This window comes from Buteo buteo, chromosome 3 (assembly GCF_964188355.1).
Source record: "Buteo buteo chromosome 3, bButBut1.hap1.1, whole genome shotgun sequence".
NCBI classification, from domain to species: Eukaryota; Metazoa; Chordata; class Aves; order Accipitriformes; family Accipitridae; genus Buteo; species Buteo buteo.
In genome coordinates, this window is record NC_134173.1 from 77,514,489 (window position 1) to 77,541,363 (window position 26,875).

General features: G+C 60.4%; 6 protein-coding genes across 6 annotated transcripts; all 6 read right to left on the reverse strand.

The window, feature by feature from the left end:
* Positions 1-2,594: 2,594 nt before the first annotated feature.
* Positions 2,595-3,715, reverse strand: LOC142029559 (feather keratin 1-like). The gene is made up of 2 exons (XM_075024415.1): positions 3,568-3,715; positions 2,595-3,368 (listed from the first exon to the last, which is right to left on the reverse strand). Exons 1-2 carry the CDS (start codon positions 3,713-3,715, stop codon positions 3,052-3,054), a joined length of 465 nt encoding a protein of 154 aa, XP_074880516.1. The 3' UTR covers positions 2,595-3,051.
* A 3,301-nt stretch (positions 3,716-7,016) lies between these two features.
* Positions 7,017-8,137, reverse strand: LOC142029560 (feather keratin 1-like). The gene is made up of 2 exons (XM_075024417.1): positions 7,990-8,137; positions 7,017-7,790 (listed from the first exon to the last, which is right to left on the reverse strand). The coding sequence occupies exons 1-2, from the start codon at positions 8,135-8,137 to the stop codon at positions 7,474-7,476; spliced, it is 465 nt and encodes a 154-aa protein (XP_074880518.1). The 3' UTR covers positions 7,017-7,473.
* A 3,298-nt stretch (positions 8,138-11,435) lies between these two features.
* On the reverse strand, positions 11,436-12,332 carry LOC142029561 (feather keratin-like). Its single transcript, XM_075024418.1, has 2 exons — positions 12,299-12,332; positions 11,436-12,099 (listed from the first exon to the last, which is right to left on the reverse strand). Exon 2 carries the CDS (start codon positions 12,077-12,079, stop codon positions 11,765-11,767), a length of 315 nt encoding a protein of 104 aa, XP_074880519.1. The 5' UTR covers positions 12,080-12,099; positions 12,299-12,332; the 3' UTR covers positions 11,436-11,764.
* A 3,404-nt stretch (positions 12,333-15,736) lies between these two features.
* LOC142029562 (feather keratin 1-like) lies at positions 15,737-16,857 on the reverse strand. Its single transcript, XM_075024419.1, has 2 exons — positions 16,710-16,857; positions 15,737-16,510 (listed from the first exon to the last, which is right to left on the reverse strand). The coding sequence occupies exons 1-2, from the start codon at positions 16,855-16,857 to the stop codon at positions 16,194-16,196; spliced, it is 465 nt and encodes a 154-aa protein (XP_074880520.1). The 3' UTR covers positions 15,737-16,193.
* A 3,298-nt stretch (positions 16,858-20,155) lies between these two features.
* Positions 20,156-21,052, reverse strand: LOC142029563 (feather keratin-like). The gene is made up of 2 exons (XM_075024420.1): positions 21,019-21,052; positions 20,156-20,819 (listed from the first exon to the last, which is right to left on the reverse strand). Exon 2 carries the CDS (start codon positions 20,797-20,799, stop codon positions 20,485-20,487), a length of 315 nt encoding a protein of 104 aa, XP_074880521.1. The 5' UTR covers positions 20,800-20,819; positions 21,019-21,052; the 3' UTR covers positions 20,156-20,484.
* A 3,404-nt stretch (positions 21,053-24,456) lies between these two features.
* On the reverse strand, positions 24,457-25,577 carry LOC142029564 (feather keratin 1-like). Its single transcript, XM_075024421.1, has 2 exons — positions 25,430-25,577; positions 24,457-25,230 (listed from the first exon to the last, which is right to left on the reverse strand). The coding sequence occupies exons 1-2, from the start codon at positions 25,575-25,577 to the stop codon at positions 24,914-24,916; spliced, it is 465 nt and encodes a 154-aa protein (XP_074880522.1). The 3' UTR covers positions 24,457-24,913.
* Positions 25,578-26,875: the final 1,298 nt, after the last annotated feature.

Consider the following 26,875-nt stretch of genomic DNA (forward strand, 5'->3'; position numbering starts at 1 on the left):
TGGCGTGACACAGTGCTTGGGCTGTGGCGTGATGTGCCCAAAGAAGTGCAGCGAAGCTGGTGAAGGATGTAGAGAAGAAGACTTCCGAGGAGCGGCTGAGGGAGCTGGGGGTGTTTAGTGTGGAGAAAAGGAGGCCTCGGGGAGACCTTATCGCTCTCTGCAACTACCCGAAAGGAGGTTGTAGCGAGGTGGGTGTCAGTCTCTTTTGCCTAGTAACAGGCGCTAGGATGAGAGGAAAGGGCCTGAGGTTGTGCCAGGGATGGTTTAGATTGGATATTAGGAACATCTTCTTCCCCCAAAGAGTTGCCGAGCACTGGAACCGTCTGCCCAGGGAAGTGGTGGGGTCACCGTCCCGGGAGGTATTGAAAAGCCATGTAGACGTGGCTCGTGGGGATCTGGTTTAGTGGTGGACTTGGCAAATGCTGCGTCAGTGGTTGACTCGATACCGTTAAGGGTCTTTTCCAAGCGGAGTGAGCGTGTGATTGTCTGTGGGGCCCCCCGGAGGGGCAGGTGAGTTTCTGGAGAGCCCGTGAGCGTGGCGAGAGGCCGAGGGGGAGTGGGAGCGGCAGGCAGGGGAGGTGGTGAGCCAGGGCCTTTGGGGTCTGTAGTTGGGGTGAGCGCCGAAGGGTGAGGCCGTTTCTCTGCAGGGCGTGTGAGGGGCAGAAAGAGAATTTGGAGATCGCCAAGGTGAGTTGGAGGCGAGCATGCAGCACGCGGCTGCAGAGCCGAGGCCCTGGTGGCGGTGGGTGCGTGCCGAAGGGTTGATGACTGGCAAGGCCTGCCCCAGTTGAGCGGAGGGGAGTGTTTTGCAGGCTGTTTGTCCGTCGAGCAGTGCTTGTTGCTGAGGAAGAGGAAGGGAGGTAGGAAGGAGTGCTGTGTGACTGGGTGTACGTAAGTCCACGGGGCGTGACGGGTTGCACCCAGGAATGCCGAGGGAGCTGGCCGATGTCCTTGGGAGGCCCCTCTCCATTCTCTTGGACAGGTCATAGCAGCTGGGCACGGTTCCTGATGTCCGGCAGGGAGCTCATAGCCCTCCTACCTTGAAGAAGATGAGGATGGGAGATCTGTGCAAGCAGAGGCTGGTGAGCCTGACGTTGTTCCCAGGGGAGGTGATGGAGAAGATCCTCCTGGAAAGCACTGTCAAGCCCAGGAAGGACAAGAAGGTGATGGGGAGTGGTCGGCGTGGATTTACGAAGGGGAAATGGTGCTTGACTGACCTGCGTGTCTCCTACGTTGAAAGAACGAGCTCTGTGGATGAGGAGAGAGCTGCGGCTGGTGTTTATTTCAGCTTTCTTGTAAAGCCTTTGACACTTTCTCTCCTTGCATGGTCATAGGATGTGGGGTCAACAAGGTTCAACACCCTCAGCAATGTCCTGGGCAGTGGGACGGCGTGACCCATCGGTGACATGGCAGATGATGGAAAATCTGGAAGAGAGGCCGAGGCAGTGGAAGGCTGTGTCGCTTTACCAAGAGAGCTGGAGAGGCTGGAGATTGGGGCAGAGAGGAATCTCGTGAAGTTGAACGGGAGGAGATGCAAAGTCCTGCATCTGGGGAGGAACAGCGCTGGGTCCCAGGACATGCCGGGGGCTGCCAGCTTTGCTGAGCATGACCTTGTCGTGCTGGCGGAGAACATGCTGACTACGAGGCAGCTTTGCAGGCTTGTGTCAAAAGCGGCCAAGAGTCTCCAGGGCGGCGTTGGGCAGAGCGTTGCCAACAGGTCGTGGGAGGGGATCATGCTCTCTCTTCGGTGCTGGTGAGGCCCCATGTGGAGTCCTGTGTGCAGCTGATGAGGGCTCTCCGGTGGAGGAAGGACGTGGCCTTCGTGGGGCGAGTCGAGTGGCGACAGAGCCACCAAGACGCTGAAGGGACTGGAGCACCTTTGCTCTGAGGAGAAGTGGAGAGAGGTGGGAGGCTTTTCAGCCAGGAGGGAAGACCACGCAGGGGACACGTCATCACTGTGTCGAAATCCTGGATGGGGGAGGCAGTGAGGACAGGGGAGTCAGACTCTTCTCATCGGTGCCCACGGCCAGGGCGAACAGAGAAAGCTTGACAAGACGTGCCATTTCCTTGGCAGAGAAGGCAGCCCTTTTTCAGCGTGAGGGTGGTGAAACAGTGGAAGCGGTTGCGCAGAGAGGTGTTGGAGTCTCCATCCGTGGAGATACTGACAACCTGACTGGACGTGGTCGTGGACAGCCTGCCGGAGCTGACCCCGCTTGAGCAGGTTGGTTTGAACTAGGTGATGTGCAGAGGTTCCTTGCACACTAAACGGTTCTGTTTGGAGTGCTTCTGCTTGGTGTGTTGCCCAGAGGGTCGTGCTGGGGAAGAGGGTTGGTGTAGTGCGTGCTGCCATAGGGAGCTTGCGCCAGAGGCGTGGGTGGAAGTGCGTTAGCGTGTCCAAGCCTTTGTCTGGGGAAGTGAAGGGCTTGTGTCAGACCGCTGTGGCAGTCTGTGTGGATGTTGCTGGGGACACGGTTCCTAAGAGAGGTCTTGTAGGCCCTTTGCAGCCAGCCCGGTGGCCTCTGGAGGCCTGGCTTTGTGCTGGGTGAGGTTGGAAGAGCCATGGGAGCAGAAAGGAAGAGGAGGCGTCTGAGGCTGGGATGCAGGAGAACTTTATTGAGAGACCAAAAAAAAGAGCGAAAAGTCAGGAGCGGCAAATGGCAGGGAGCCGGTCTCAGGGCCGAGTAGGGCGACCGTGAGCCGAGGTCCCTTGTGTGAGACAGGTCAGTCAGAGCACCAAGATCTTCCTGCCGCGCAGTGGGAGCAGCACGCTGGAGTTCGCCAGTTGTCTTTGGCTTGCGAGAAGTTGGTTGCAGCGGAGCCGCACCGCCGAAGGGGCGATGCAAAGAGGGAAGTGGGAGAAGAGGAGGAGGTATGTGAGCCACGTTTCCAGGCAGCCCGGGCTGGCCCGCTTCCCTGCTTGCTTTGTGCCTGGCGAGGAAGAGCCGTGGATGGCGGCGGCACGTGGCAGCAACATCCCGGAGGTGCGTCCTCAATCCATGCCGTGGCTTCGAGGGTGTGGGTGGCTGGTGTCAGGGGTGGTGGCGAGGGCCCTTAGCATGGGTAGCAGCCTCTTGCGCCGCCGAAGCAGCCCAGGCCTCCGAAGCCGAAGCCGCCGGAGGAGACGGGCACTCCCTGGGAGCTGAGGACGTTGCCCACGGCAGCCGATGAGGAGGATCCGACGGCGGTGTTCTGGGGGAAGGAGCTGAGGATGGGTCCCGGCAGGGTGACCACCACGGTAGAAGGCTGGATGACGACGCGGGAGTCCTCGCACTGCCTGACACAGGGCTCGTTGCAGCTGTTAGCCAGCGGGGTGGGTCCGCAGGGGCGGCAGAGGTCGTAGCAGGCCATGTCTGTGGTGTGGAGGGGCCCTGGAAGAGAGGGTGTTGAGGAAGCGGAGGGGCGCGGGGATGCGAGGGGCGGTGTTGCAGGAGGGCGAGGGAGTGGGGAGGCCCGGTGTGGGTCCGGGGGGAGTGTGGCGGTCAGGGCTGCTGAGGCTGGGGGCAGAGCGTGGTGGAAGAGACGGTGCAGGTGGGGCAGGAGAAGGAGGGGAAGGGGGTTGAGGCTCACCTTGTTGACGGTGGAGGAGAAGGCGTTGAGAGAAGTGTGTGAGGGAGAGAGGTGCTGGGCTGCTTTTATGCTGGTCGCTGAGCGCCCGAGGGGGTGGGGCAGCCTTTGCGCATGACAGCCTTTTGCAGCAAGCATGCTGCCTTTGCATGCCACAGCTTCACGAGTAATGAGGTAAGGAGTGTTTTCCTTCCCGCAACGCTCCCTTTTCATGTCCTCCTCTTGAGGATGTGTCCGTCTGACCCCGGTGGCGGCGGCAGCTTTTAAGTGAAAGTAGGTATTTGGGAGGATTTGCGTGGAAGGTGTGTGTCAGGGCATTGGGCAGAGGCGGCCAAAGGACAGGAGAGGTGGGGTGTCATCAGTGAGGTCATCCCGTGGCAGTCGTGTGGTGTGGTTTTTGGGTGGGTTGTGAAGAGCGGGCCCCGTTTCCTCAGAGCCCTGGCAGGCTGCTCTGGTCTTTGGAGGTGTGCCAGGCGTGAGACGCTGCCCCTTCCATCGCGTTTGGTCCCTCTCTGCCTTGCTCCCAGCTCGCTAAGGCTGTCTTTAGGCCTGGCCTTTCCCCTTGGGTGTGCTCTGCGGGAGTCTGGGTGCCCCTCTTGCTGGTGGGGTTGTAGCTGGGAGAAGGGAGGCTGCCTGTGTGGGCTCGTGGCCCCCTGGTGCCGTCCCTGGGGCTGGGGCTGGCAGTGCAAGGGGCGAGAGGAGGGCTGTTTGCAGGAGCAGGCCGTTGTCGCGGCAGCCCTGGTTCAGAGCTCGCAAGCCCTGTGCCGTGGGGAGCCCTGCCAGGCTCCCCAAAGGCTTGTGTTGGCCCCTCCGTAGCGCTGCCCTTCGTAGGGGCCGGCAAGTTTGCAGCCTGGGCTCTGGCGTGACACAGTGCTTGGGCTGTGGCGTGATGTGCCCAAAGAAGTGCAGCGAAGCTGGTGAAGGATGTAGAGAAGAAGACTTCCGAGGAGCGGCTGAGGGAGCTGGGGGTGTTTAGTGTGGAGAAAAGGAGGCCTCGGGGAGACCTTATCGCTCTCTGCAACTACCCGAAAGGAGGTTGTAGCGAGGTGGGTGTCAGTCTCTTTTGCCTAGTAACAGGCGCTAGGATGAGAGGAAAGGGCCTGAGGTTGTGCCAGGGATGGTTTAGATTGGATATTAGGAACATCTTCTTCCCCCAAAGAGTTGCCGAGCACTGGAACCGTCTGCCCAGGGAAGTGGTGGGGTCACCGTCCCGGGAGGTATTGAAAAGCCATGTAGACGTGGCTCGTGGGGATCTGGTTTAGTGGTGGACTTGGCAAATGCTGCGTCAGTGGTTGACTCGATACCGTTAAGGGTCTTTTCCAAGCGGAGTGAGCGTGTGATTGTCTGTGGGGCCCCCCGGAGGGGCAGGTGAGTTTCTGGAGAGCCCGTGAGCGTGGCGAGAGGCCGAGGGGGAGTGGGAGCGGCAGGCAGGGGAGGTGGTGAGCCAGGGCCTTTGGGGTCTGTAGTTGGGGTGAGCGCCGAAGGGTGAGGCCGTTTCTCTGCAGGGCGTGTGAGGGGCAGAAAGAGAATTTGGAGATCGCCAAGGTGAGTTGGAGGCGAGCATGCAGCACGCGGCTGCAGAGCCGAGGCCCTGGTGGCGGTGGGTGCGTGCCGAAGGGTTGATGAGTGGCAAGGCCTGCCCCAGTTGAGCGGAGGGGAGTGTTTTGCAGGCTGTTTGTCCGTCGAGCAGTGCTTGTTGCTGAGGAAGAGGAAGGGAGGTAGGAAGGAGTGCTGTGTGACTGGGTGTACGTAAGTCCACGGGGCGTGACGGGTTGCACCCAGGAATGCCGAGGGAGCTGGCCGATGTCCTTGGGAGGCCCCTCTCCATTCTCTTGGACAGGTCATAGCAGCTGGGCACGGTTCCTGATGTCCGGCAGGGAGCTCATAGCCCTCCTACCTTGAAGAAGATGAGGATGGGAGATCTGTGCAAGCAGAGGCTGGTGAGCCTGACGTTGTTCCCAGGGGAGGTGATGGAGAAGATCCTCCTGGAAAGCACTGTCAAGCCCAGGAAGGACAAGAAGGTGATGGGGAGTGGTCGGCGTGGATTTACGAAGGGGAAATGGTGCTTGACTGACCTGCGTGTCTCCTACGTTGAAATAACGAGCTCTGTGGATGAGGAGAGAGCTGCGGCTGGTGTTTATTTCAGCTTTCTTGTAAAGCCTTTGACACTTTCTCTCCTTGCATGGTCATAGGATGTGGGGTCAACAAGGTTCAACACCCTCAGCAATGTCCTGGGCAGTGGGACGGCGTGACCCATCGGTGACATGGCAGATGATGGAAAATCTGGAAGAGAGGCCGAGGCAGTGGAAGGCTGTGTCGCTTTACCAAGAGAGCTGGAGAGGCTGGAGATTGGGGCAGAGAGGAATCTCGTGAAGTTGAACGGGAGGAGATGCAAAGTCCTGCATCTGGGGAGGAACAGCGCTGGGTCCCAGGACATGCCGGGGGCTGCCAGCTTTGCTGAGCATGACCTTGTCGTGCTGGCGGAGAACATGCTGACTACGAGGCAGCTTTGCAGGCTTGTGTCAAAAGCGGCCAAGAGTCTCCAGGGCGGCGTTGGGCAGAGCGTTGCCAACAGGTCGTGGGAGGGGATCATGCTCTCTCTTCGGTGCTGGTGAGGCCCCATGTGGAGTCCTGTGTGCAGCTGATGAGGGCTCTCCGGTGGAGGAAGGACGTGGCCTTCGTGGGGCGAGTCGAGTGGCGACAGAGCCACCAAGACGCTGAAGGGACTGGAGCACCTTTGCTCTGAGGAGAAGTGGAGAGAGGTGGGAGGCTTTTCAGCCAGGAGGGAAGACCACGCAGGGGACACGTCATCACTGTGTCGAAATCCTGGATGGGGGAGGCAGTGAGGACAGGGGAGTCAGACTCTTCTCATCGGTGCCCACGGCCAGGGCGAACAGAGAAAGCTTGACAAGACGTGCCATTTCCTTGGCAGAGAAGGCAGCCCTTTTTCAGCGTGAGGGTGGTGAAACAGTGGAAGCGGTTGCGCAGAGAGGTGTTGGAGTCTCCATCCGTGGAGATACTGACAACCTGACTGGACGTGGTCGTGGACAGCCTGCCGGAGCTGACCCCGCTTGAGCAGGTTGGTTTGAACTAGGTGATGTGCAGAGGTTCCTTGCACACTAAACGGTTCTGTTTGGAGTGCTTCTGCTTGGTGTGTTGCCCAGAGGGTCGTGCTGGGGAAGAGGGTTGGTGTAGTGCGTGCTGCCATAGGGAGCTTGCGCCAGAGGCGTGGGTGGAAGTGCGTTAGCGTGTCCAAGCCTTTGTCTGGGGAAGTGAAGGGCTTGTGTCAGACCGCTGTGGCAGTCTGTGTGGATGTTGCTGGGGACACGGTTCCTAAGAGAGGTCTTGTAGGCCCTTTGCAGCCAGCCCGGTGGCCTCTGGAGGCCTGGCTTTGTGCTGGGTGAGGTTGGAAGAGCCATGGGAGCAGAAAGGAAGAGGAGGCGTCTGAGGCTGGGATGCAGGAGAACTTTATTGAGAGACCAAAAAAAAGAGCGAAAAGTCAGGAGCGGCAAATGGCAGGGAGCCGGTCTCAGGGCCGAGTAGGGCGACCGTGAGCCGAGGTCCCTTGTGTGAGACAGGTCAGTCAGAGCACCAAGATCTTCCTGCCGCGCAGTGGGAGCAGCACGCTGGAGTTCGCCAGTTGTCTTTGGCTTGCGAGAAGTTGGTTGCAGCGGAGCCGCACCGCCGAAGGGGCGATGCAAAGAGGGAAGTGGGAGAAGAGGAGGAGGTATGTGAGCCACGTTTCCAGGCAGCCCGGGCTGGCCCGCTTCCCTGCTTGCTTTGTGCCTGGCGAGGAAGAGCCGTGGATGGCGGCGGCACGTGGCAGCAACATCCCGGAGGTGCGTCCTCAATCCATGCCGTGGCTTCGAGGGTGTGGGTGGCTGGTGTCAGGGGTGGTGGCGAGGGCCCTTAGCATGGGTAGCAGCCTCTTGCGCCGCCGAAGCAGCCCAGGCCTCCGAAGCCGAAGCCGCCGGAGGAGACGGGCACTCCCTGGGAGCTGAGGACGTTGCCCACGGCAGCCGATGAGGAGGATCCGACGGCGGTGTTCTGGGGGAAGGAGCTGAGGATGGGTCCCGGCAGGGTGACCACCACGGTAGAAGGCTGGATGACGACGCGGGAGTCCTCGCACTGCCTGACACAGGGCTCGTTGCAGCTGTTAGCCAGCGGGGTGGGTCCGCAGGGGCGGCAGAGGTCGTAGCAGGCCATGTCTGTGGTGTGGAGGGGCCCTGGAAGAGAGGGTGTTGAGGAAGCGGAGGGGCGCGGGGATGCGAGGGGCGGTGTTGCAGGAGGGCGAGGGAGTGGGGAGGCCCGGTGTGGGTCCGGGGGGAGTGTGGCGGTCAGGGCTGCTGAGGCTGGGGGCAGAGCGTGGTGGAAGAGACGGTGCAGGTGGGGCAGGAGAAGGAGGGGAAGGGGGTTGAGGCTCACCTTGTTGACGGTGGAGGAGAAGGCGTTGGGAGAAGTGTGTGAGGGAGAGAGGTGCTGGGCTGCTTTTATGCTGGTCGCTGAGCGCCCGAGGGGGTGGGGCAGCCTTTGCGCATGACAGCCTTTTGCAGCAAGCATGCTGCCTTTGCATGCCACAGCTTCACGAGTAATGAGGTAAGGAGTGTTTTCCTTCCCGCAACGCTCCCTTTTCATGTCCTCCTCTTGAGGATGTGTCCGTCTGACCCCGGTGGCGGCGGCAGCTTTTAAGTGAAAGTAGGTATTTGGGAGGATTTGCGTGGAAGGTGTGTGTCAGGGCATTGGGCAGAGGCGGCCAAAGGACAGGAGAGGTGGGGTGTCATCAGTGAGGTCATCCCGTGGCAGTCGTGTGGTGTGGTTTTTGGGTGGGTTGTGAAGAGCGGGCCCCGTTTCCTCAGAGCCCTGGCAGGCTGCTCTGGTCTTTGGAGGTGTGCCAGGCGTGAGACGCTGCCCCTTCCATCGCGTTTGGTCCCTCTCTGCCTTGCTCCCAGCTCGCTAAGGCTGTCTTTAGGCCTGGCCTTTCCCCTTGGGTGTGCTCTGCGGGAGTCTGGGTGCCCCTCTTGCTGGTGGGGTTGTAGCTGGGAGAAGGGAGGCTGCCTGTGTGGGCTCGTGGCCCCCTGGTGCCGTCCCTGGGGCTGGGGCTGGCAGTGCAAGGGGCGAGAGGAGGGCTGTTTGCAGGAGCAGGCCGTTGTCGCGGCAGCCCTGGTTCAGAGCTCGCAAGCCCTGTGCCGTGGGGAGCCCTGCCAGGCTCCCCAAAGGCTTGTGTTGGCCCCTCCGTAGCGCTGCCCTTCGTAGGGGCCGGCAAGTTTGCAGCCTGGGCTCTGGCGTGACACAGTGCTTGGGCTGTGGCGTGATGTGCCCAAAGAAGTGCAGCGAAGCTGGTGAAGGATGTAGAGAAGAAGACTTCCGAGGAGCGGCTGAGGGAGCTGGGGGTGTTTAGTGTGGAGAAAAGGAGGCCTCGGGGAGACCTTATCGCTCTCTGCAACTACCCGAAAGGAGGTTGTAGCGAGGTGGGTGTCAGTCTCTTTTGCCTAGTAACAGGCGCTAGGATGAGAGGAAAGGGCCTGAGGTTGTGCCAGGGATGGTTTAGATTGGATATTAGGAACATCTTCTTCCCCCAAAGAGTTGCCGAGCACTGGAACCGTCTGCCCAGGGAAGTGGTGGGGTCACCATCCCGGGAGGTATTGAAAAGCCATGTAGACGTGGCTCGTGGGGATCTGGTTTAGTGGTGGACTTGGCAAATGCTGCGTCAGTGGTTGACTCGATACCGTTAAGGGTCTTTTCCAAGCGGAGTGAGCGTGTGATTGTCTGTGGGGCCCCCCGGAGGGGCAGGTGAGTTTCTGGAGAGCCCGTGAGCGTGGCGAGAGGCCGAGGGGGAGTGGGAGCGGCAGGCAGGGGAGGTGGTGAGCCAGGGCCTTTGGGGTCTGTAGTTGGGGTGAGCGCCGAAGGGTGAGGCCGTTTCTCTGCAGGGCGTGTGAGGGGCAGAAAGAGAATTTGGAGATCGCCAAGGTGAGTTGGAGGCGAGCATGCAGCACGCGGCTGCAGAGCTGAGGCCCTGGTGGCGGTGGGTGCGTGCCGAAGGGTTGATGAGTGGCAAGGCCTGCCCCAGTTGAGCGGAGGGGAGTGTTTTGCAGGCTGTTTGTCCGTCGAGCAGTGCTTGTTGCTGAGGAAGAGGAAGGGAGGTAGGAAGGAGTGCTGTGTGACTGGGTGTACATAAGTCCACGGGGCGTGACGGGTTGCACCCAGGAATGCCGAGGGAGCTGGCCGATGTCCTTGGGAGGCCCCTCTCCATTCTCTTGGACAGGTCATAGCAGCTGGGCGCGGTTCCTGATACTTGGTACACAGCTCTTTGCCCTCCTATCTTGGAAGAAGATCAGGATGGAAGATCTGGGTAAGGAGATGCCAGTGAGCCTGGTGTTGTTCCTGTGGAAGGTGATGTAGGAAGTCTTCCCGGAAAGCGCTGCCAATCCCAGGATGGACAAGAAGGGGACGGGGAGTGGTCGGCCTGAATTTACAAAGGGGAAATGGTGCTTGACCGACCTGCGTGTTGTCTGCGTTGAAGAGATTAGCTTTGTGGTCGCAGAGAGAGAGCTGTGGCTGGCGTTTCTCTCAACTTTCTTGTAAAGCCTTTGACACTTTCTCTCCTTGCATGGTCATAGGATGTGGGGTCAACAGGGTTCAACATCCTCAGCAATGTCCTGGGCAGTGGGACGTGGAGCCCCCATCAGCGAGCTGGCAGATGATGCCAAATGTGGCGGAGTGGCTGAGGCACAGGATGGTTGTGGCACCATACACAGGAGTGGCTGGCGATCAGGTCAGAGAGGAATCTCGTGAAGTTGAACAGGAGGAGATGCAAAGTCCTGCATCTGGGGAGGAATCGCGCCGGGCCCCAGGACGTGCTGGGGGCCGCCAGCTTTACTGAGCCCGATCTCGTGGTGCTGGTGGAGAACGAGCTGCCTGCGAGGCAACAATGCGCGCATGCGGCAAAAGAGGCCAAGAGTCTCCAGGGCGGCGTTGGGAGAGCGTTTTCAGCAGGTCATGGGAGGTGACCTTGCTCTCTCTTCAGCGCTGGTAAGGCCCCGTGTGGAGTCCTGTGTCCAGCTGAGGGCTCTCCGGTGGAGGAAGGACATGGCCTTAGTGGGGCGAGTCGAGTGGAGGCAGGGCCAAGACTTTGAAGGGACTGGAGCGTCTTCGGTCTGAGGAGAAGTGGAGAGAGCTGGGAGGCTTTTCAGCCAGGAGGGAAGACCATGCAGGGGACCTGTCATCACTGTGTCTAAATCGCGGGTGGCGGGGCAGTGTGGACAGGGGAGTCAGACTCTTCTCATCGGTGCCCACGGCCGGGTCAAGGGTGAATGGAGAAAGCTGATAACACGTGCCATTTCCTTGGCAGAGAAGGCAGCCCTTTCTCAGTGTGAGGGTGGTGAAGCAGTGGAACTGGTTGCGCAGAGAGGTGTTGGAGTCTCCATCCTTGGAGATACTGAAAACCTGCCTGGACGTGGTCGTGGACAGCCTGCTGGCGCTGAGCCTCCTTGAGTAGTTTGTGTTGAACTAGATGATGTGCAGAGGTTCCTTGCTAAATGATTCTGTTGGCTGTGCTTCTGCTTGGTGTGTTGCTCAGAGAGTCGTGGTGGGGAAGAGGGTTGGTGTAGTGTGTGCTGCCACAGGGAGCTTGTGTCAGAGGCGTGGGTAGAAGGGCATTAGCGTGTCCCAGCCTTTGTTTGGGTAACTGAAAGGGTTGTGTCACGGGCTGGAAGGCCCGCCGTGGCGGGGTGTGGTGACGTTGCTGCTGGGGTCACGGTTCCTAAGAGAGGTCTTGTAGGCCCTTTGCAGCCAGCCCGGTGGCCTCTGGAGGCCTGGCTTTGTGCTGGGTGAGGTTGGAAGAGCCATGGGAGAAGAAAGGAAGAGGAGGCGTCTGAGGCTGGGATGCAGGAGAACTTTATTGAGAGATAAAAAGAGTGAAAAGGCAGGAGCGGCAGGTGGAAGGGAGCCGGTGTGAAGGCGACCAGGAGCTGAGGTCCCTTGTGTGTAGTAGATTTTAGCAGAGCACTGAGGTCTTCCTACCCTGTGGTGGGACCAACCGACTGGAGGTCCCCGATGGTCTTTGGCTTGTGAGAAGGTGCTTGCTTTGTGCCTTGAGAGGAGGAGCCGTTGTTACTGAGCCCACGTGCGAGCAACATCCTGGAGGTGCATCCTCAATCCATGCCGTGGCTTCCAGGGTGTGGGCGGTTGGCGTCAGGGGCCCTTAGCAGGGGTTGCAGCCTCTTCTGCCGCCGAAGCAGCCCAGGCCTCCGAAGCCGAAGCCGCCCAGGCCTCCGAAGCCACCGGAGGAGATGGGCACTCCCTGGGAGCTGAGGACGTTGCCCACGGCAGCCGATGAGGAGGATCCGACGGCGGTGTTCTGGGGGAAGGAGCTGAGGATGGGTCCCGGCAGGGTGACCACCACGGTAGAAGGCTGGATGACGACGCGGGAGTCCTCGCACTGCCTGACACAGGGCTCGTTGCAGCTGTTAGCCAGCGGGGTGGGTCCGCAGGGGCGGCAGAGGTCGTAGCAGGCCATGTCTGTGGTGTGGAGGGGCCCTGGAAGAGAGGGTGTTGAGGAAGCGGAGGGGCGCGGGGATGCGAGGGGCGGTGTTGCAGGAGGGCGAGGGAGTGGGGAGGCCCGGTGTGGGTCCGGGGGGAGTGTGGCGGTCAGGGCTGCTGAGGCTGGGGGCAGAGCGTGGTGGAAGAGACGGTGCAGGTGGGGCAGGAGAAGGAGGGGAAGGGGGTTGAGGCTCACCTTGTTGACCGTGGAGGAGAAGGTGTGGGGAGAAGTGTGTGAGGGAGAGAGGTGCTGGGCTGCTTTTATGCTGGTCCTTGAGCGCCCGAGGGGTGAGTCAGCCCTTACACGTGATGTCCTTTTGCAGCAAGCAGCTCTTGCATGGCCCATCCATGCAAGTAATGAGGCGGGGCGTGTGTCCCTTGCCGCAATTCTCCAATTTCACGTCCTCCTCTTGAGGTTGTGTCCATCTGACCCTGGCGGCAGCTTTTAAGTGTGGCTATTAGAATTCAAAGACTTGGCGTTGATGGCACGTGGCATCGCATTCTGCAGACATTGCAAAAGCATAGGAGAGGTGGGTGTTGTCGCTGAGGTCATCCCGTGGCAGTCGTGTGGTGTGGTTTTTGGGTGGGTTGTGAAGAGCGGGCCCCGTTTCCTCAGAGCCCTGGCAGGCTGCTCTGGTCTTTGGAGGTGTGCCAGGCGTGAGACGCTGCCCCTTCCATCGCGTTTGGTCCCTCTCTGCCTTGCTCCCAGCTCGCTAAGGCTGTCTTTAGGCCTGGCCTTTCCCCTTGGGTGTGCTCTGCGGGAGTCTGGGTGCCCCTCTTGCTGGTGGGGTTGTAGCTGGGAGAAGGGAGGCTGCCTGTGTGGGCTCGTGGCCCCCTGGTGCCGTCCCTGGGGCTGGGGCTGGCAGTGCAAGGGGCGAGAGGAGGGCTGTTTGCAGGAGCAGGCCGTTGTCGCGGCAGCCCTGGTTCAGAGCTCGCAAGCCCTGTGCCGTGGGGAGCCCTGCCAGGCTCCCCAAAGGCTTGTGTTGGCCCCTCCGTAGCGCTGCCCTTCGTAGGGGCCGGCAAGTTTGCAGCCTGGGCTCTGGCGTGACACAGTGCTTGGGCTGTGGCGTGATGTGCCCAAAGAAGTGCAGCGAAGCTGGTGAAGGATGTAGAGAAGAAGACTTCCGAGGAGCGGCTGAGGGAGCTGGGGGTGTTTAGTGTGGAGAAAAGGAGGCCTCGGGGAGACCTTATCGCTCTCTGCAACTACCCGAAAGGAGGTTGTAGCGAGGTGGGTGTCAGTCTCTTTTGCCTAGTAACAGGCGCTAGGATGAGAGGAAAGGGCCTGAGGTTGTGCCAGGGATGGTTTAGATTGGATATTAGGAACATCTTCTTCCCCCAAAGAGTTGCCGAGCACTGGAACCGTCTGCCCAGGGAAGTGGTGGGGTCACCATCCCGGGAGGTATTGAAAAGCCATGTAGACGTGGCTCGTGGGGATCTGGTTTAGTGGTGGACTTGGCAAATGCTGCGTCAGTGGTTGACTCGATACCGTTAAGGGTCTTTTCCAAGCGGAGTGAGCGTGTGATTGTCTGTGGGGCCCCCCGGAGGGGCAGGTGAGTTTCTGGAGAGCCCGTGAGCGTGGCGAGAGGCCGAGGGGGAGTGGGAGCGGCAGGCAGGGGAGGTGGTGAGCCAGGGCCTTTGGGGTCTGTAGTTGGGGTGAGCGCCGAAGGGTGAGGCCGTTTCTCTGCAGGGCGTGTGAGGGGCAGAAAGAGAATTTGGAGATCGCCAAGGTGAGTTGGAGGCGAGCATGCAGCACGCGGCTGCAGAGCCGAGGCCCTGGTGGCGGTGGGTGCGTGCCGAAGGGTTGATGAGTGGCAAGGCCTGCCCCAGTTGAGCGGAGGGGAGTGTTTTGCAGGCTGTTTGTCCGTCGAGCAGTGCTTGTTGCTGAGGAAGAGGAAGGGAGGTAGGAAGGAGTGCTGTGTGACTGGGTGTACGTAAGTCCACGGGGCGTGACGGGTTGCACCCAGGAATGCCGAGGGAGCTGGCCGATGTCCTTGGGAGGCCCCTCTCCATTCTCTTGGACAGGTCATAGCAGCTGGGCACGGTTCCTGATGTCCGGCAGGGAGCTCATAGCCCTCCTACCTTGAAGAAGATGAGGATGGGAGATCTGTGCAAGCAGAGGCTGGTGAGCCTGACGTTGTTCCCAGGGGAGGTGATGGAGAAGATCCTCCTGGAAAGCACTGTCAAGCCCAGGAAGGACAAGAAGGTGATGGGGAGTGGTCGGCGTGGATTTACGAAGGGGAAATGGTGCTTGACTGACCTGCGTGTCTCCTACGTTGAAAGAACGAGCTCTGTGGATGAGGAGAGAGCTGCGGCTGGTGTTTATTTCAGCTTTCTTGTAAAGCCTTTGACACTTTCTCTCCTTGCATGGTCATAGGATGTGGGGTCAACAAGGTTCAACACCCTCAGCAATGTCCTGGGCAGTGGGACGGCGTGACCCATCGGTGACATGGCAGATGATGGAAAATCTGGAAGAGAGGCCGAGGCAGTGGAAGGCTGTGTCGCTTTACCAAGAGAGCTGGAGAGGCTGGAGATTGGGGCAGAGAGGAATCTCGTGAAGTTGAACGGGAGGAGATGCAAAGTCCTGCATCTGGGGAGGAACAGCGCTGGGTCCCAGGACATGCCGGGGGCTGCCAGCTTTGCTGAGCATGACCTTGTCGTGCTGGCGGAGAACATGCTGACTACGAGGCAGCTTTGCAGGCTTGTGTCAAAAGCGGCCAAGAGTCTCCAGGGCGGCGTTGGGCAGAGCGTTGCCAACAGGTCGTGGGAGGGGATCATGCTCTCTCTTCGGTGCTGGTGAGGCCCCATGTGGAGTCCTGTGTGCAGCTGATGAGGGCTCTCCGGTGGAGGAAGGACGTGGCCTTCGTGGGGCGAGTCGAGTGGCGACAGAGCCACCAAGACGCTGAAGGGACTGGAGCACCTTTGCTCTGAGGAGAAGTGGAGAGAGGTGGGAGGCTTTTCAGCCAGGAGGGAAGACCACGCAGGGGACACGTCATCACTGTGTCGAAATCCTGGATGGGGGAGGCAGTGAGGACAGGGGAGTCAGACTCTTCTCATCGGTGCCCACGGCCAGGGCGAACAGAGAAAGCTTGACAAGACGTGCCATTTCCTTGGCAGAGAAGGCAGCCCTTTTTCAGCGTGAGGGTGGTGAAACAGTGGAAGCGGTTGCGCAGAGAGGTGTTGGAGTCTCCATCCGTGGAGATACTGACAACCTGACTGGACGTGGTCGTGGACAGCCTGCCGGAGCTGACCCCGCTTGAGCAGGTTGGTTTGAACTAGGTGATGTGCAGAGGTTCCTTGCACACTAAACGGTTCTGTTTGGAGTGCTTCTGCTTGGTGTGTTGCCCAGAGGGTCGTGCTGGGGAAGAGGGTTGGTGTAGTGCGTGCTGCCATAGGGAGCTTGCGCCAGAGGCGTGGGTGGAAGTGCGTTAGCGTGTCCAAGCCTTTGTCTGGGGAAGTGAAGGGCTTGTGTCAGACCGCTGTGGCAGTCTGTGTGGATGTTGCTGGGGACACGGTTCCTAAGAGAGGTCTTGTAGGCCCTTTGCAGCCAGCCCGGTGGCCTCTGGAGGCCTGGCTTTGTGCTGGGTGAGGTTGGAAGAGCCATGGGAGCAGAAAGGAAGAGGAGGCGTCTGAGGCTGGGATGCAGGAGAACTTTATTGAGAGACCAAAAAAAAGAGCGAAAAGTCAGGAGCGGCAAATGGCAGGGAGCCGGTCTCAGGGCCGAGTAGGGCGACCGTGAGCCGAGGTCCCTTGTGTGAGACAGGTCAGTCAGAGCACCAAGATCTTCCTGCCGCGCAGTGGGAGCAGCACGCTGGAGTTCGCCAGTTGTCTTTGGCTTGCGAGAAGTTGGTTGCAGCGGAGCCGCACCGCCGAAGGGGCGATGCAAAGAGGGAAGTGGGAGAAGAGGAGGAGGTATGTGAGCCACGTTTCCAGGCAGCCCGGGCTGGCCCGCTTCCCTGCTTGCTTTGTGCCTGGCGAGGAAGAGCCGTGGATGGCGGCGGCACGTGGCAGCAACATCCCGGAGGTGCGTCCTCAATCCATGCCGTGGCTTCGAGGGTGTGGGTGGCTGGTGTCAGGGGTGGTGGCGAGGGCCCTTAGCATGGGTAGCAGCCTCTTGCGCCGCCGAAGCAGCCCAGGCCTCCGAAGCCGAAGCCGCCGGAGGAGACGGGCACTCCCTGGGAGCTGAGGACGTTGCCCACGGCAGCCGATGAGGAGGATCCGACGGCGGTGTTCTGGGGGAAGGAGCTGAGGATGGGTCCCGGCAGGGTGACCACCACGGTAGAAGGCTGGATGACGACGTGGGAGTCCTCGCACTGCCTGACACAGGGCTCGTTGCAGCTGTTAGCCAGCGGGGTGGGTCCGCAGGGGCGGCAGAGGTCGTAGCAGGCCATGTCTGTGGTGTGGAGGGGCCCTGGAAGAGAGGGTGTTGAGGAAGCGGAGGGGCGCGGGGATGCGAGGGGCGGTGTTGCAGGAGGGCGAGGGAGTGGGGAGGCCCGGTGTGGGTCCGGGGGGAGTGTGGCGGTCAGGGCTGCTGAGGCTGGGGGCAGAGCGTGGTGGAAGAGACGGTGCAGGTGGGGCAGGAGAAGGAGGGGAAGGGGGTTGAGGCTCACCTTGTTGACGGTGGAGGAGAAGGCGTTGGGAGAAGTGTGTGAGGGAGAGAGGTGCTGGGCTGCTTTTATGCTGGTCGCTGAGCGCCCGAGGGGGTGGGGCAGCCTTTGCGCATGACAGCCTTTTGCAGCAAGCATGCTGCCTTTGCATGCCACAGCTTCACGAGTAATGAGGTAAGGAGTGTTTTCCTTCCCGCAACGCTCCCTTTTCATGTCCTCCTCTTGAGGATGTGTCCGTCTGACCCCGGTGGCGGCGGCAGCTTTTAAGTGAAAGTAGGTATTTGGGAGGATTTGCGTGGAAGGTGTGTGTCAGGGCATTGGGCAGAGGCGGCCAAAGGACAGGAGAGGTGGGGTGTCATCAGTGAGGTCATCCCGTGGCAGTCGTGTGGTGTGGTTTTTGGGTGGGTTGTGAAGAGCGGGCCCCGTTTCCTCAGAGCCCTGGCAGGCTGCTCTGGTCTTTGGAGGTGTGCCAGGCGTGAGACGCTGCCCCTTCCATCGCGTTTGGTCCCTCTCTGCCTTGCTCCCAGCTCGCTAAGGCTGTCTTTAGGCCTGGCCTTTCCCCTTGGGTGTGCTCTGCGGGAGTCTGGGTGCCCCTCTTGCTGGTGGGGTTGTAGCTGGGAGAAGGGAGGCTGCCTGTGTGGGCTCGTGGCCCCCTGGTGCCGTCCCTGGGGCTGGGGCTGGCAGTGCAAGGGGCGAGAGGAGGGCTGTTTGCAGGAGCAGGCCGTTGTCGCGGCAGCCCTGGTTCAGAGCTCGCAAGCCCTGTGCCGTGGGGAGCCCTGCCAGGCTCCCCAAAGGCTTGTGTTGGCCCCTCCGTAGCGCTGCCCTTCGTAGGGGCCGGCAAGTTTGCAGCCTGGGCTCTGGCGTGACACAGTGCTTGGGCTGTGGCGTGATGTGCCCAAAGAAGTGCAGCGAAGCTGGTGAAGGATGTAGAGAAGAAGACTTCCGAGGAGCGGCTGAGGGAGCTGGGGGTGTTTAGTGTGGAGAAAAGGAGGCCTCGGGGAGACCTTATCGCTCTCTGCAACTACCCGAAAGGAGGTTGTAGCGAGGTGGGTGTCAGTCTCTTTTGCCTAGTAACAGGCGCTAGGATGAGAGGAAAGGGCCTGAGGTTGTGCCAGGGATGGTTTAGATTGGATATTAGGAACATCTTCTTCCCCCAAAGAGTTGCCGAGCACTGGAACCGTCTGCCCAGGGAAGTGGTGGGGTCACCATCCCGGGAGGTATTGAAAAGCCATGTAGACGTGGCTCGTGGGGATCTGGTTTAGTGGTGGACTTGGCAAATGCTGCGTCAGTGGTTGACTCGATACCGTTAAGGGTCTTTTCCAAGCGGAGTGAGCGTGTGATTGTCTGTGGGGCCCCCCGGAGGGGCAGGTGAGTTTCTGGAGAGCCCGTGAGCGTGGCGAGAGGCCGAGGGGGAGTGGGAGCGGCAGGCAGGGGAGGTGGTGAGCCAGGGCCTTTGGGGTCTGTAGTTGGGGTGAGCGCCGAAGGGTGAGGCCGTTTCTCTGCAGGGCGTGTGAGGGGCAGAAAGAGAATTTGGAGATCGCCAAGGTGAGTTGGAGGCGAGCATGCAGCACGCGGCTGCAGAGCCGAGGCCCTGGTGGCGGTGGGTGCGTGCCGAAGGGTTGATGAGTGGCAAGGCCTGCCCCAGTTGAGCGGAGGGGAGTGTTTTGCAGGCTGTTTGTCCGTCGAGCAGTGCTTGTTGCTGAGGAAGAGGAAGGGAGGTAGGAAGGAGTGCTGTGTGACTGGGTGTACATAAGTCCACGGGGCGTGACGGGTTGCACCCAGGAATGCCGAGGGAGCTGGCCGATGTCCTTGGGAGGCCCCTCTCCATTCTCTTGGACAGGTCATAGCAGCTGGGCGCGGTTCCTGATACTTGGTACACAGCTCTTTGCCCTCCTATCTTGGAAGAAGATCAGGATGGAAGATGTGGGTAAGGAGATGCCAGTGAGCCTGGTGTTGTTCCTGTGGAAGGTGATGTAGGAAGTCTTCCCGGAAAGCGCTGCCAATCCCAGGATGGACAAGAAGGGGACGGGGAGTGGTCGGCATGAATTTACAAAGGGGAAATGGTGCTTGACCGACCTGCGTGTTGTCTGCTTTGAAGAGATTAGCTTTGTGGTCGCAGAGAGAGAGCTGTGGCTGGCGTTTCTCTCAACTTTCTTGTAAAGCCTTTGACACTTTCTCTCCTTGCATGGTCATAGGATGTGGGGTCAACAGGGTTCAACATCCTCAGCAATGTCCTGGGCAGTGGGACGTGGAGCCCCCATCAGCGAGCTGGCAGATGATGCCAAATGTGGCGGAGTGGCTGAGGCACAGGATGGTTGTGGCACCATACACAGGAGTGGCTGGCGATCAGGTCAGAGAGGAATCTCGTGAAGTTGAACAGGAGGAGATGCAAAGTCCTGCATCTGGGGAGGAATCGCGCCGGGCCCCAGGACGTGCTGGGGGCCGCCAGCTTTACTGAGCCCGATCTCGTGGTGCTGGTGGAGAACGAGCTGCCTGCGAGGCAACAATGCGCGCATGCGGCAAAAGAGGCCAAGAGTCTCCAGGGCGGCGTTGGGAGAGCGTTTTCAGCAGGTCATGGGAGGTGACCTTGCTCTCTCTTCAGCGCTGGTAAGGCCCCGTGTGGAGTCCTGTGTCCAGCTGAGGGCTCTCCGGTGGAGGAAGGACATGGCCTTAGTGGGGCGAGTCGAGTGGAGGCAGGGCCAAGACTTTGAAGGGACTGGAGCGTCTTCGGTCTGAGGAGAAGTGGAGAGAGCTGGGAGGCTTTTCAGCCAGGAGGGAAGACCATGCAGGGGACCTGTCATCACTGTGTCTAAATCGCGGGTGGCGGGGCAGTGTGGACAGGGGAGTCAGACTCTTCTCATCGGTGCCCACGGCCGGGTCAAGGGTGAATGGAGAAAGCTGATAACACGTGCCATTTCCTTGGCAGAGAAGGCAGCCCTTTCTCAGTGTGAGGGTGGTGAAGCAGTGGAACTGGTTGCGCAGAGAGGTGTTGGAGTCTCCATCCTTGGAGATACTGAAAACCTGCCTGGACGTGGTCGTGGACAGCCTGCTGGCGCTGAGCCTCCTTGAGTAGTTTGTGTTGAACTAGATGATGTGCAGAGGTTCCTTGCTAAATGATTCTGTTGGCTGTGCTTCTGCTTGGTGTGTTGCTCAGAGAGTCGTGGTGGGGAAGAGGGTTGGTGTAGTGTGTGCTGCCACAGGGAGCTTGTGTCAGAGGCGTGGGTAGAAGGGCATTAGCGTGTCCCAGCCTTTGTTTGGGTAACTGAAAGGGTTGTGTCACGGGCTGGAAGGCCCGCCGTGGCGGGGTGTGGTGACGTTGCTGCTGGGGTCACGGTTCCTAAGAGAGGTCTTGTAGGCCCTTTGCAGCCAGCCCGGTGGCCTCTGGAGGCCTGGCTTTGTGCTGGGTGAGGTTGGAAGAGCCATGGGAGAAGAAAGGAAGAGGAGGCGTCTGAGGCTGGGATGCAGGAGAACTTTATTGAGAGATAAAAAGAGTGAAAAGGCAGGAGCGGCAGGTGGAAGGGAGCCGGTGTGAAGGCGACCAGGAGCTGAGGTCCCTTGTGTGTAGTAGATTTTAGCAGAGCACTGAGGTCTTCCTACCCTGTGGTGGGACCAACCGACTGGAGGTCCCCGATGGTCTTTGGCTTGTGAGAAGGTGCTTGCTTTGTGCCTTGAGAGGAGGAGCCGTTGTTACTGAGCCCACGTGCGAGCAACATCCTGGAGGTGCATCCTCAATCCATGCCGTGGCTTCCAGGGTGTGGGCGGTTGGCGTCAGGGGCCCTTAGCAGGGGTTGCAGCCTCTTCTGCCGCCGAAGCAGCCCAGGCCTCCGAAGCCGAAGCCGCCCAGGCCTCCGAAGCCACCGGAGGAGATGGGCACTCCCTGGGAGCTGAGGACGTTGCCCACGGCAGCCGATGAGGAGGATCCGACGGCGGTGTTCTGGGGGAAGGAGCTGAGGATGGGTCCCGGCAGGGTGACCACCACGGTAGAAGGCTGGATGACGACGCGGGAGTCCTCGCACTGCCTGACACAGGGCTCGTTGCAGCTGTTAGCCAGCGGGGTGGGTCCGCAGGGGCGGCAGAGGTCGTAGCAGGCCATGTCTGTGGTGTGGAGGGGCCCTGGAAGAGAGGGTGTTGAGGAAGCGGAGGGGCGCGGGGATGCGAGGGGCGGTGTTGCAGGAGGGCGAGGGAGTGGGGAGGCCCGGTGTGGGTCCGGGGGGAGTGTGGCGGTCAGGGCTGCTGAGGCTGGGGGCAGAGCGTGGTGGAAGAGACGGTGCAGGTGGGGCAGGAGAAGGAGGGGAAGGGGGTTGAGGCTCACCTTGTTGACCGTGGAGGAGAAGGTGTGGGGAGAAGTGTGTGAGGGAGAGAGGTGCTGGGCTGCTTTTATGCTGGTCCTTGAGCGCCCGAGGGGTGAGTCAGCCCTTACACGTGATGTCCTTTTGCAGCAAGCAGCTCTTGCATGGCCCATCCATGCAAGTAATGAGGCGGGGCGTGTGTCCCTTGCCGCAATTCTCCAATTTCACGTCCTCCTCTTGAGGTTGTGTCCATCTGACCCTGGCGGCAGCTTTTAAGTGTGGCTATTAGAATTCAAAGACTTGGCGTTGATGGCACGTGGCATCGCATTCTGCAGACATTGCAAAAGCATAGGAGAGGTGGGTGTTGTCGCTGAGGTCATCCCGTGGCAGTCGTGTGGTGTGGTTTTTGGGTGGGTTGTGAAGAGCGGGCCCCGTTTCCTCAGAGCCCTGGCAGGCTGCTCTGGTCTTTGGAGGTGTGCCAGGCGTGAGACGCTGCCCCTTCCATCGCGTTTGGTCCCTCTCTGCCTTGCTCCCAGCTCGCTAAGGCTGTCTTTAGGCCTGGCCTTTCCCCTTGGGTGTGCTCTGCGGGAGTCTGGGTGCCCCTCTTGCTGGTGGGGTTGTAGCTGGGAGAAGGGAGGCTGCCTGTGTGGGCTCGTGGCCCCCTGGTGCCGTCCCTGGGGCTGGGGCTGGCAGTGCAAGGGGCGAGAGGAGGGCTGTTTGCAGGAGCAGGCCGTTGTCGCGGCAGCCCTGGTTCAGAGCTCGCAAGCCCTGTGCCGTGGGGAGCCCTGCCAGGCTCCCCAAAGGCTTGTGTTGGCCCCTCCGTAGCGCTGCCCTTCGTAGGGGCCGGCAAGTTTGCAGCCTGGGCTCTGGCGTGACACAGTGCTTGGGCTGTGGCGTGATGTGCCCAAAGAAGTGCAGCGAAGCTGGTGAAGGATGTAGAGAAGAAGACTTCCGAGGAGCGGCTGAGGGAGCTGGGGGTGTTTAGTGTGGAGAAAAGGAGGCCTCGGGGAGACCTTATCGCTCTCTGCAACTACCCGAAAGGAGGTTGTAGCGAGGTGGGTGTCAGTCTCTTTTGCCTAGTAACAGGCGCTAGGATGAGAGGAAAGGGCCTGAGGTTGTGCCAGGGATGGTTTAGATTGGATATTAGGAACATCTTCTTCCCCCAAAGAGTTGCCGAGCACTGGAACCGTCTGCCCAGGGAAGTGGTGGGGTCACCATCCCGGGAGGTATTGAAAAGCCATGTAGACGTGGCTCGTGGGGATCTGGTTTAGTGGTGGACTTGGCAAATGCTGCGTCAGTGGTTGACTCGATACCGTTAAGGGTCTTTTCCAAGCGGAGTGAGCGTGTGATTGTCTGTGGGGCCCCCCGGAGGGGCAGGTGAGTTTCTGGAGAGCCCGTGAGCGTGGCGAGAGGCCGAGGGGGAGTGGGAGCGGCAGGCAGGGGAGGTGGTGAGCCAGGGCCTTTGGGGTCTGTAGTTGGGGTGAGCGCCGAAGGGTGAGGCCGTTTCTCTGCAGGGCGTGTGAGGGGCAGAAAGAGAATTTGGAGATCGCCAAGGTGAGTTGGAGGCGAGCATGCAGCACGCGGCTGCAGAGCCGAGGCCCTGGTGGCGGTGGGTGCGTGCCGAAGGGTTGATGAGTGGCAAGGCCTGCCCCAGTTGAGCGGAGGGGAGTGTTTTGCAGGCTGTTTGTCCGTCGAGCAGTGCTTGTTGCTGAGGAAGAGGAAGGGAGGTAGGAAGGAGTGCTGTGTGACTGGGTGTACGTAAGTCCACGGGGCGTGACGGGTTGCACCCAGGAATGCCGAGGGAGCTGGCCGATGTCCTTGGGAGGCCCCTCTCCATTCTCTTGGACAGGTCATAGCAGCTGGGCACGGTTCCTGATGTCCGGCAGGGAGCTCATAGCCCTCCTACCTTGAAGAAGATGAGGATGGGAGATCTGTGCAAGCAGAGGCTGGTGAGCCTGACGTTGTTCCCAGGGGAGGTGATGGAGAAGATCCTCCTGGAAAGCACTGTCAAGCCCAGGAAGGACAAGAAGGTGATGGGGAGTGGTCGGCGTGGATTTACGAAGGGGAAATGGTGCTTGACTGACCTGCGTGTCTCCTACGTTGAAATAACGAGCTCTGTGGATGAGGAGAGAGCTGCGGCTGGTGTTTATTTCAGCTTTCTTGTAAAGCCTTTGACACTTTCTCTCCTTGCATGGTCATAGGATGTGGGGTCAACAAGGTTCAACACCCTCAGCAATGTCCTGGGCAGTGGGACGGCGTGACCCATCGGTGACATGGCAGATGATGGAAAATCTGGAAGAGAGGCCGAGGCAGTGGAAGGCTGTGTCGCTTTACCAAGAGAGCTGGAGAGGCTGGAGATTGGGGCAGAGAGGAATCTCGTGAAGTTGAACGGGAGGAGATGCAAAGTCCTGCATCTGGGGAGGAACAGCGCTGGGTCCCAGGACATGCCGGGGGCTGCCAGCTTTGCTGAGCATGACCTTGTCGTGCTGGCGGAGAACATGCTGACTACGAGGCAGCTTTGCAGGCTTGTGTCAAAAGCGGCCAAGAGTCTCCAGGGCGGCGTTGGGCAGAGCGTTGCCAACAGGTCGTGGGAGGGGATCATGCTCTCTCTTCGGTGCTGGTGAGGCCCCATGTGGAGTCCTGTGTGCAGCTGATGAGGGCTCTCCGGTGGAGGAAGGACGTGGCCTTCGTGGGGCGAGTCGAGTGGCGACAGAGCCACCAAGACGCTGAAGGGACTGGAGCACCTTTGCTCTGAGGAGAAGTGGAGAGAGGTGGGAGGCTTTTCAGCCAGGAGGGAAGACCACGCAGGGGACACGTCATCACTGTGTCGAAATCCTGGATGGGGGAGGCAGTGAGGACAGGGGAGTCAGACTCTTCTCATCGGTGCCCACGGCCAGGGCGAACAGAGAAAGCTTGACAAGACGTGCCATTTCCTTGGCAGAGAAGGCAGCCCTTTTTCAGCGTGAGGGTGGTGAAACAGTGGAAGCGGTTGCGCAGAGAGGTGTTGGAGTCTCCATCCGTGGAGATACTGACAACCTGACTGGACGTGGTCGTGGACAGCCTGCCGGAGCTGACCCCGCTTGAGCAGGTTGGTTTGAACTAGGTGATGTGCAGAGGTTCCTTGCACACTAAACGGTTCTGTTTGGAGTGCTTCTGCTTGGTGTGTTGCCCAGAGGGTCGTGCTGGGGAAGAGGGTTGGTGTAGTGCGTGCTGCCATAGGGAGCTTGCGCCAGAGGCGTGGGTGGAAGTGCGTTAGCGTGTCCAAGCCTTTGTCTGGGGAAGTGAAGGGCTTGTGTCAGACCGCTGTGGCAGTCTGTGTGGATGTTGCTGGGGACACGGTTCCTAAGAGAGGTCTTGTAGGCCCTTTGCAGCCAGCCCGGTGGCCTCTGGAGGCCTGGCTTTGTGCTGGGTGAGGTTGGAAGAGCCATGGGAGCAGAAAGGAAGAGGAGGCGTCTGAGGCTGGGATGCAGGAGAACTTTATTGAGAGACCAAAAAAAAGAGCGAAAAGTCAGGAGCGGCAAATGGCAGGGAGCCGGTCTCAGGGCCGAGTAGGGCGACCGTGAGCCGAGGTCCCTTGTGTGAGACAGGTCAGTCAGAGCACCAAGATCTTCCTGCCGCGCAGTGGGAGCAGCACGCTGGAGTTCGCCAGTTGTCTTTGGCTTGCGAGAAGTTGGTTGCAGCGGAGCCGCACCGCCGAAGGGGCGATGCAAAGAGGGAAGTGGGAGAAGAGGAGGAGGTATGTGAGCCACGTTTCCAGGCAGCCCGGGCTGGCCCGCTTCCCTGCTTGCTTTGTGCCTGGCGAGGAAGAGCCGTGGATGGCGGCGGCACGTGGCAGCAACATCCCGGAGGTGCGTCCTCAATCCATGCCGTGGCTTCGAGGGTGTGGGTGGCTGGTGTCAGGGGTGGTGGCGAGGGCCCTTAGCATGGGTAGCAGCCTCTTGCGCCGCCGAAGCAGCCCAGGCCTCCGAAGCCGAAGCCGCCGGAGGAGACGGGCACTCCCTGGGAGCTGAGGACGTTGCCCACGGCAGCCGATGAGGAGGATCCGACGGCGGTGTTCTGGGGGAAGGAGCTGAGGATGGGTCCCGGCAGGGTGACCACCACGGTAGAAGGCTGGATGACGACGCGGGAGTCCTCGCACTGCCTGACACAGGGCTCGTTGCAGCTGTTAGCCAGCGGGGTGGGTCCGCAGGGGCGGCAGAGGTCGTAGCAGGCCATGTCTGTGGTGTGGAGGGGCCCTGGAAGAGAGGGTGTTGAGGAAGCGGAGGGGCGCGGGGATGCGAGGGGCGGTGTTGCAGGAGGGCGAGGGAGTGGGGAGGCCCGGTGTGGGTCCGGGGGGAGTGTGGCGGTCAGGGCTGCTGAGGCTGGGGGCAGAGCGTGGTGGAAGAGACGGTGCAGGTGGGGCAGGAGAAGGAGGGGAAGGGGGTTGAGGCTCACCTTGTTGACGGTGGAGGAGAAGGCGTTGGGAGAAGTGTGTGAGGGAGAGAGGTGCTGGGCTGCTTTTATGCTGGTCGCTGAGCGCCCGAGGGGGTGGGGCAGCCTTTGCGCATGACAGCCTTTTGCAGCAAGCATGCTGCCTTTGCATGCCACAGCTTCACGAGTAATGAGGTAAGGAGTGTTTTCCTTCCCGCAACGCTCCCTTTTCATGTCCTCCTCTTGAGGATGTGTCCGTCTGACCCCGGTGGCGGCGGCAGCTTTTAAGTGAAAGTAGGTATTTGGGAGGATTTGCGTGGAAGGTGTGTGTCAGGGCATTGGGCAGAGGCGGCCAAAGGACAGGAGAGGTGGGGTGTCATCAGTGAGGTCATCCCGTGGCAGTCGTGTGGTGTGGTTTTTGGGTGGGTTGTGAAGAGCGGGCCCCGTTTCCTCAGAGCCCTGGCAGGCTGCTCTGGTCTTTGGAGGTGTGCCAGGCGTGAGACGCTGCCCCTTCCATCGCGTTTGGTCCCTCTCTGCCTTGCTCCCAGCTCGCTAAGGCTGTCTTTAGGCCTGGCCTTTCCCCTTGGGTGTGCTCTGCGGGAGTCTGGGTGCCCCTCTTGCTGGTGGGGTTGTAGCTGGGAGAAGGGAGGCTGCCTGTGTGGGCTCGTGGCCCCCTGGTGCCGTCCCTGGGGCTGGGGCTGGCAGTGCAAGGGGCGAGAGGAGGGCTGTTTGCAGGAGCAGGCCGTTGTCGCGGCAGCCCTGGTTCAGAGCTCGCAAGCCCTGTGCCGTGGGGAGCCCTGCCAGGCTCCCCAAAGGCTTGTGTTGGCCCCTCCGTAGCGCTGCCCTTCGTAGGGGCCGGCAAGTTTGCAGCCTGGGCTCTGGCGTGACACAGTGCTTGGGCTGTGGCGTGATGTGCCCAAAGAAGTGCAGCGAAGCTGGTGAAGGATGTAGAGAAGAAGACTTCCGAGGAGCGGCTGAGGGAGCTGGGGGTGTTTAGTGTGGAGAAAAGGAGGCCTCGGGGAGACCTTATCGCTCTCTGCAACTACCCGAAAGGAGGTTGTAGCGAGGTGGGTGTCAGTCTCTTTTGCCTAGTAACAGGCGCTAGGATGAGAGGAAAGGGCCTGAGGTTGTGCCAGGGATGGTTTAGATTGGATATTAGGAACATCTTCTTCCCCCAAAGAGTTGCCGAGCACTGGAACCGTCTGCCCAGGGAAGTGGTGGGGTCACCATCCCGGGAGGTATTGAAAAGCCATGTAGACGTGGCTCGTGGGGATCTGGTTTAGTGGTGGACTTGGCAAATGCTGCGTCAGTGGTTGACTCGATACCGTTAAGGGTCTTTTCCAAGCGGAGTGAGCGTGTGATTGTCTGTGGGGCCCCCCGGAGGGGCAGGTGAGTTTCTGGAGAGCCCGTGAGCGTGGCGAGAGGCCGAGGGGGAGTGGGAGCGGCAGGCAGGGGAGGTGGTGAGCCAGG

Excerpts from the sequence above, each read along its gene's own strand:
- LOC142029559 (XM_075024415.1), bottom strand. The coding sequence starts at position 3,715 with ATGCAAAGGCAGCATGCTTGCTGCAAAAGGCTGTCATGCGCAAAGGCT. Across the intron at positions 3,369-3,567 it reads TCTCCTCCACCGTCAACAAG|GGCCCCTCCACACCACAGAC; the intron begins GTGAGCCTCAAC and ends CCTCTCTTCCAG.
- LOC142029564 (XM_075024421.1), bottom strand. The coding sequence starts at position 25,577 with ATGCAAAGGCAGCATGCTTGCTGCAAAAGGCTGTCATGCGCAAAGGCT. Across the intron at positions 25,231-25,429 it reads TCTCCTCCACCGTCAACAAG|GGCCCCTCCACACCACAGAC; the intron begins GTGAGCCTCAAC and ends CCTCTCTTCCAG.
- LOC142029563 (XM_075024420.1), bottom strand. The coding sequence starts at position 20,799 with ATGGCCTGCTACGACCTCTGCCGCCCCTGCGGACCCACCCCGCTGGCT.
- LOC142029562 (XM_075024419.1), bottom strand. The coding sequence starts at position 16,857 with ATGCAAAGGCAGCATGCTTGCTGCAAAAGGCTGTCATGCGCAAAGGCT. Across the intron at positions 16,511-16,709 it reads TCTCCTCCACCGTCAACAAG|GGCCCCTCCACACCACAGAC; the intron begins GTGAGCCTCAAC and ends CCTCTCTTCCAG.
- LOC142029561 (XM_075024418.1), bottom strand. The coding sequence starts at position 12,079 with ATGGCCTGCTACGACCTCTGCCGCCCCTGCGGACCCACCCCGCTGGCT.
- LOC142029560 (XM_075024417.1), bottom strand. The coding sequence starts at position 8,137 with ATGCAAAGGCAGCATGCTTGCTGCAAAAGGCTGTCATGCGCAAAGGCT. Across the intron at positions 7,791-7,989 it reads TCTCCTCCACCGTCAACAAG|GGCCCCTCCACACCACAGAC; the intron begins GTGAGCCTCAAC and ends CCTCTCTTCCAG.